Source organism: Camponotus vicinus, unplaced genomic scaffold (genome assembly GCF_025532165.1).
Source record: "Camponotus vicinus isolate PSW18456_S1 unplaced genomic scaffold, iyCamVici1.0 SCAF_6, whole genome shotgun sequence".
Classification (NCBI taxonomy): domain Eukaryota; kingdom Metazoa; phylum Arthropoda; class Insecta; order Hymenoptera; family Formicidae; genus Camponotus; species Camponotus vicinus.
The window spans coordinates 13,975,543-13,982,835 of NW_028141978.1; the positions used below are offsets into that span (position 1 = coordinate 13,975,543).

Here is a 7,293-nt window from a genome sequence, read left to right on the forward strand (position 1 = left end):
TATGATTAACAACCTGCTACATTTTAACGATTTGTAAATAATTACTAATGTTAGACAATTATAAGCGTAAATACAAAAATATACACAATTTGTTTTTGATATTTTAATATATTCTTCTACCTACTTTTTATCTCCATTTTCGTTCATGTACGTAATTCCAAAAAACTCTCTTACTATATTAATCGGAATTTCGAACCATATATGCAGATTGTATATTCCTGGCAATATGGTAGCATTGAAATTGCAGAGGACAATATTGGTTTTAAAATCATAATCTGTTGTTTTTAGTTCAGAAATGTTTCCACTGGGAATTTGCTTTAATTCCGAACTCATTAATGATATCGATTTTATTATTGAATTCGATAGATGAAAATTTATAAATTGTGTTGCATATTTGATATAAATAGTGATTACATATTCACTCGCCAAGATATTGTGGATAAAATTTAACTTTATATTATAATGCAATGGAAATATATTGTCTAACAAATTGTAATTTAACGCATTGCATTGCACGATATCCGATTCTTTATCGGTAGTATCCTTCATTGCTATTGCAGCAATGTATATTATACTACTACTCAAGAATAGTTTTAATAATCTCATGTTAAATTTCTTTCAGGTATCTATATAAATCATTTCCGTTATTAGAAACATATGTACAAGAAATATATACAAACGTAATGTTAAATACAAATACAAATATGATAGAATTTAAAAATATAAACTTATTGAAGAACGTACTTATGTAATTCTGAAAAGGTGAAATCACATTAATCATAATTTTTATTTCTCTGAAATTCAATTACTTTCAAGATTTCTTCTTACATATTTTTATGTTTTGCGTTTTATAGCAACTGACTTCTGTACGTGATGAACTTTGTGTATTTACTAACATGTTACTTTCAAAGTGTGTTTGTTTCTTTCAACCTTAAGAGAGTGCTGTATTAAAATCGAACGAAGAATAAACGAACAATAAACCGATATTAAATTTATTAAAAGTTTTGTTGATATAATTATTCGGATCAAACTTTTAACATAAAAATGTTAAAAATCACTTTGTTAGCATTTGTCATAGAATAAATTTATTCGAATAAAATATTAACCTATCTCACATTCTTCATTCTTATTCGTTATATATATTTAAATTATCATATTCTATTTATATAACTTTTTTAGCGAATATTTATTATTAACTTTACAAAATATATATTCTAAATATTTATTAAAAAAATTTTGTTTCAAAACAAAATATAAATAGTATTAAATATTTTTGAGATAATTTAATAGAGACAATGAAAGGTAGAACATACACATATTTTATAACGTCAAAAAAGTTGCCTGTATTTTACATTTTCTGTATTTTAAGTCAAATTATGCCGTTACATGTCTAAATATATTGTTAGCTAGCATATATGCAAGGAATGAAAATAGTATTTGCAATAAATAAATACATTCAACCGAAAGTAGAAATGTCTCTTTTAAGAAATAAAATAGTTGATTGTTATTTCACACATTCTTACTCCATATGCATACATTCAAAAAAAAGAAATGTAGAAGTAGAATATTTTATTGAATATTTAATTCATGTCTTACCCTATTTGTTGAACTCACAATTATAGGTTTAATATCAAAAGCATGAACAGTCAATCTGCGATCTTATAGCTTCAAGAGGCTATCACAAACTGACGGCGCTAACATGTTACAGATACGGCATACCAGATAATAAACAGGATAACAGGTGATGTACATAGTATTATATAGATATCGCCTTGGTTATACATAACACAGGAGTATGTTACTCATCGATAGAAGTCAATTCGTATATATTTATTTAGTCTTTGTATTCTTTTATATTCCTTGTTTTTATATTTAAAACTTCCCTTTGTAAGGACAATTTTTCTGGGAAAACATTCGCGAGAGAGAATTAAAATTGAGAAGATTCTTCCCTAAATATATATAAGATAAAGATATTTTGTATATTATATTATATTTTTTTCATAAGAAAGTATTTTTTCTTCAAGAGCTTATTGTATAAAATAAATAAAAGAGACTTGCCTATATCGTATCACTTGAGATATTTTATGTTATACTTTCTATTTGGCACTAATCCTATACAAGTGCGGCGATGTATAATATTGTTTTTTACTTTGCTTATAACGTTTGTGAATAATTATTTCTATTTTTATCATTTATTGTTCTAATATTATGAGCAATAAACGGAATAACTTGCTTTATTTTGATATTGTATTTGCTACAGGCAATGTTTTTTCATGGCAAAGAAGAAAAAATGTTAATTTACATTTCTCCACTACATTTTAAGATAAATTTCTTATTTCAGAAATTTCAGAAACACATTTGTTATATGTATTCTGATGCGATCAATTTTGACTGACGAAAAAATTTATAAATTTAAAGATCATAAAACAGTTTCTCTCTCGACTTCTGCCGATCATCAATGTTCATAAAGAACAAATCAAATCATTTTTGAATTTATTAGTGTGGAATCAGTATTTTGGCTGGTATTTCGAAATACACAATGGGTGCAGTATCAATAACACATTTAATTAAGTTTTTTATCATGTTAATACTCTTTCATGTTACGTTTAAACATACATGAATACAAACTCCATTCGAAAAGCATAATTATTTATCTACTTCTCATTCTCAGTTTAAATTAAAAATTGAAATAGTAAATATTAATAAGTCGTATTATATATAATAAGTTTTATTTCTTATACATATTTCAAATTTAATACATATCTAGTATTATGTGATATATTTTAATATATGTTATAAATTTTAATATTTAACAGAAAGTTGTATATTTAAATTAAGTTAATATCATATATGTACACACATACATGTATGTATATATATATGAATATGTGTATGTGTGTGTAAATTAATAAATTTGGAAATATATTTCAATATATTTCAAACATGATATATTTTTGATATTTCTAAATAATTCGATGTTTTATAAATCTAGTTTTTCAATAGCTGAATAGGAGCTGAAAATATTTTATCTGTCTGTCGATCTCCGACCACCGTATTGCTAGCTTGCGTTCAATATCATCAAGACTTTCAAATGGATACCTGGATTCTCTAAATTCATTTCTGATGAATACATTTATCTAAAAAAGATTTTAACAATTGTCAGCAATAAATGATTTTGTAATTGCCTTATTATCACACATTCGAAGTATCATTATAAATAGAATTATAGAAGAAGATTATATAAAATATGTTACAATATCATAGTGAGTAAATTTAATAGTAGATACGGGCTACTATGGTGCGTCAAAACAAACCCCCACCACTCGGCCCCTGGCGCCGCGCCGCTGGACGCAGCGTATGCAATCTGGTAGCCTTCCTTTCGGAGTATATTCTCGAGAAACAAAAAACGATTACCTGTATACCTACAAACTGACGAAGGTAAAGAATTTATCACGAGTGCTGTAAATTCTTAAAAGAAAAAAACATCTGTTTTCATATAGCTCGTAATCCTGACATTAAAGCAGCTATAGTAGAGCGTATGCAATCTGGTAGCCTTGCTTTCAGAGCATTTTCTCGAGAAACAAAAAACGATTACCTGTATACCTACAAAATGACAAAGGTAAAGAATTTATCGCGAGTGCTGTAAATTCTTAAAAGAAAAAAACATCTGTTTTCATATAGCTCGTAATCCTGATATTAAAGCAGCTATAGTAGAGCGTTTCAATAGAACACTTAAGAAGAGGATGTGGTATTTTACGCATAAAAATACTCATTGTTCAATATTGTTAACGCTTACATTCATACTCGTCATTGATAATGTTTACGCTTACAATCATACTCGTCATTCTAGCAACCCTTTCATTAAAATGAAATCCGCGTCCGTTACGTTGGAAAATGCGCGTATCAAACAACAAAAGTCTAAATACAAAGCGGGTGAACTCGTACGCATCAGAGCAAAAGCAGCGTTTGAGAAAGGATACGAGGGTAGGAGTGAAGAAATATTTTCGATTCATCACGTTATCTGGAAACCGGTTTATATACTAAGTGATTTACAGGGCGAGGGGATTATAGACGGGACTTTTGATGAGCAAGAGTTAACGGATTTTAAAGACTTGCGAGAGGGGAAATTTATCATAGACCGTGTCTTAAAAATCAAGGGACGGAATAACAATACAAAATTACTAGTTAGCTGGCGGGGATACTCTTCTGAATTCGATTCTTGGATTCCAGCCTCGAGTTTAATATCAAAATGAGAGGGGAAGAATTTTACATAATCCTCCCGAGCAATAGTAGCATGCGATACGATCTCCGACCTGGTTTATCTGAAACATAAAATTGTTAAAAATAAAAAAAATTAAAATGCCACCCGATAGAGACTACAATTTTTAATATACTTTAAGACCCTTTTGGAATTTTTTGTTTCAGATAAACCAGGTCGGAGATCGTATCGCATGCTACTATTGCTCGGGAGGATTATGTAAAATTCTTCCCCTCTCATTTTGATATTAAACTCGAGGCTGGAATCCAAGAATCGAATTCAGAAGAGTATCCCCGCCAGCTAACTAGTAATTTTGTATTGTTATTCCGTCCCTTGATTTTTAAGACACGGTCTATGATAAATTTCCCCTCTCGCAAGTCTTTAAAATCCGTTAATTCTTGCTCATCAAAAATCCAGTTTATAATCCCCTCGCCCTGTAAATCACTTAGTTTATATACCGGTTTCCAGAGAACGCGATGAATCGAAAACGTTTCTTCACTCCTACCCTCGTATCCTTTCTCAAACGCTGCTTTTGCTCTGATGCGTACGAGTTCACCCGCTTTGTATTTAGACTTTTGTTGTTTGATACACGCATTTTCCAACGTAACGGACGCGGATTTCATTTTAATGAAAGGGTTGCTAGAATGACGAGTATGATTGTAAGCGTAAACATTATCAATGACGAGTATGATTGTAAGCGTTAACAATATTGAACAATGAGTATTTTTATGCGTAAAATACCACATCCTCTTCTTAAGTGTTCTATTGAAACGCTCTACTATAGCTGCTTTAATATCAGGATTACGAGCTATATGAAAACAGATGTTTTTGTCTTTTAAGAATTTACAGCATTCGTGATAAATTCTTTACCTTTGTCGGTTTGTAGGTATACAGGTAATCGTTTTTTGTTTCTCGAGAATATGCTCTGAAAGCAAGGCTACCAGATTGCATACGCTCTACTATAGCTGCTTTAATGTCAGAATTACGAGCTATATGAAAACAGATGTTTTCTTCTTTTAAGAATTTATAGCACTCGCGATAAATTCTTTACCTTTGTCAGTTTGTAGGTATACAGATAATCGTTTTTTGTTTCTCGAGAAAATGCTCTGAAAGCAAGGCTACCAGATTGCATACGCTGCGTCCAGCGGCGGCACGATTCGTATCCCCACCACTTTCGCACTAAGGCATGAGCTCATATCCGTGTACGCTCGACGTTCGGCCACTTTCGGTTATCTTCGGTTTACAGAGGAAGACAGATAGATTAGCTTCTGTTCCCTTCTCTCCTGAGAGGTCTATTGTATCTTACCTATCTCTCTGAGTACAATAGCAATCTCTCTGAATACAATATACGCTCTAAAAGTGAATCAGTGTATTATCACTGAAAAACAGTAAATAGTCACTGATTACAGCAGTTATAAGTACAGCACTGTAAATCAGTGATATTTTATTGAAAGAATCAGTTAATAATTTTGACTGTTTCAATCAGTAATATTTCTCAATATCAGTAATATTTTTTTCGTTATTGTCAGTAATATTAAACTACAATTTATCTCTCTTTCATATAAAATTAAAAATTTTATTTATATTTACTAAATATTTATTATATTAAAAATTTTATTTTATTTATATATTACATGCATATTGAACTTATTATTTTAAATAGATAACGAATAATTTTCATTAAGTCGCCAGACATTTATTTGTCCGATTTATAAAGATCGATTTAATATCTGAAGCCTCTCTATTGAGATTGTATCAGAAATTAAATCGAAATAATACTTCTAATTTTAAATGTCGCTCTTTGCAAACTTTATATAATTCTTATGACTAAAATTAAATACGAGAGAAATAGTGATCGTATCGGTAAACGAACGAAAACTAGCGATTACTGGTTTTACAGTGAAATTTACTGGTTTTACAGTGAATTTTATTTTAACTGACCATAATCAGTGAGATATAAGATAAAATAACAAAAAAATAAGCGTTTCCACTGAAGATCAGTAAAATACTCACTGATTCTCAGTGAAATCTATTTTACTGTTTAAATTAGTGATATTTTCACTGATTCACTTTTAGAGAGTATGATCCTCGAAATCTCGAGCTAGCGAGTTGGCGATGCAACATGTGTGACGTTTATTATCACATAATCTTTCCCTATTATTTCTTTTTTTTCAAACTTTATATATTGTATAAAAAAATGTATAACATTAATAAATAATAATTAATAAATAAATTTTACATAAATTTTTACATAAAGAGATAAATGTTATATAAAATGTTATACAAAAATAGAGGTATAAAAATGAAATATACAGAGTATCCTAGACCACCCATACACCCTTTTTAAAATGAAAATAAATGATTTTTATTAAAAATCGCGAACAATTTTTAAGTAAATCGGGTACGGTCTATCAAATGGTGATATTTTCAATTTTTTATTTCGACCGGAAACATGTCATCCGGATCGGAAGTTGAATTTTTTTAGGGGAACATGGTACTTTTTATTACAGATTCGAATTGTACGTGAAAAAAATAAGAAACTTTTGTATCAAACGTTTTTTCTGAAAGTGCCTCTGTCAACCTTAAAATTGACCTTGAAAGTAACTGTAAGACTGAAACTGTAAGATTGACAGAGGCATTTTCAGAAAAAACGTTTGATACAAAAGTTTCTTATTTTTTCATGTACAATTCGAATCTGTAATAAAAAGTACCATGTTCCTCCAAAAAAAATTCAACTTCCGATCCGGATGGCGTATTTCCGGTCGGAATCAGAAGTTGAAAATATCACCATTTGATAGAGCGTATCCGATTTACTTAAAAATTGTTCGCGATTTTTGATAAAAGCCATTTATTTTCATTTTAAAAGGGATGTACGGGTGGTCTGGGACACCCTGTATATTCAAATATATATTAAAAATATTATATGTGTTTGACATTGTTTTTTTCTCGACTCATATGTCGACTGTTATCGACTAATTGTTGATTGTTGACTGTTGACTGTGCTCGTCTTGCGAATACGTGACCCAGTCAAAAGA

General features: G+C 29.7%; 1 protein-coding gene across 1 annotated transcript; it reads left to right on the top strand.

The window, feature by feature from the left end:
- Positions 1-3,295: 3,295 nt before the first annotated feature.
- LOC145973262 (uncharacterized) lies at positions 3,296-4,253 on the top strand. The gene is made up of 2 exons (XM_083102521.1): positions 3,296-3,416; positions 3,682-4,253. Exons 1-2 carry the CDS (start codon positions 3,296-3,298, stop codon positions 4,251-4,253), a joined length of 693 nt encoding a protein of 230 aa, XP_082958647.1.
- The last annotated feature ends 3,040 nt before the right edge of the window (positions 4,254-7,293 follow it).

Bases quoted from the DNA above. Each gene is read 5' to 3' on its own strand.
- LOC145973262 (XM_083102521.1), top strand. From the start codon at position 3,296: ATGGTGCGTCAAAACAAACCCCCACCACTCGGCCCCTGGCGCCGCGCC. The intron at 3,417-3,681 runs GTATACCTACAA...GTTTTCATATAG, and splicing joins GAAACAAAAAACGATTACCT to CTCGTAATCCTGATATTAAA.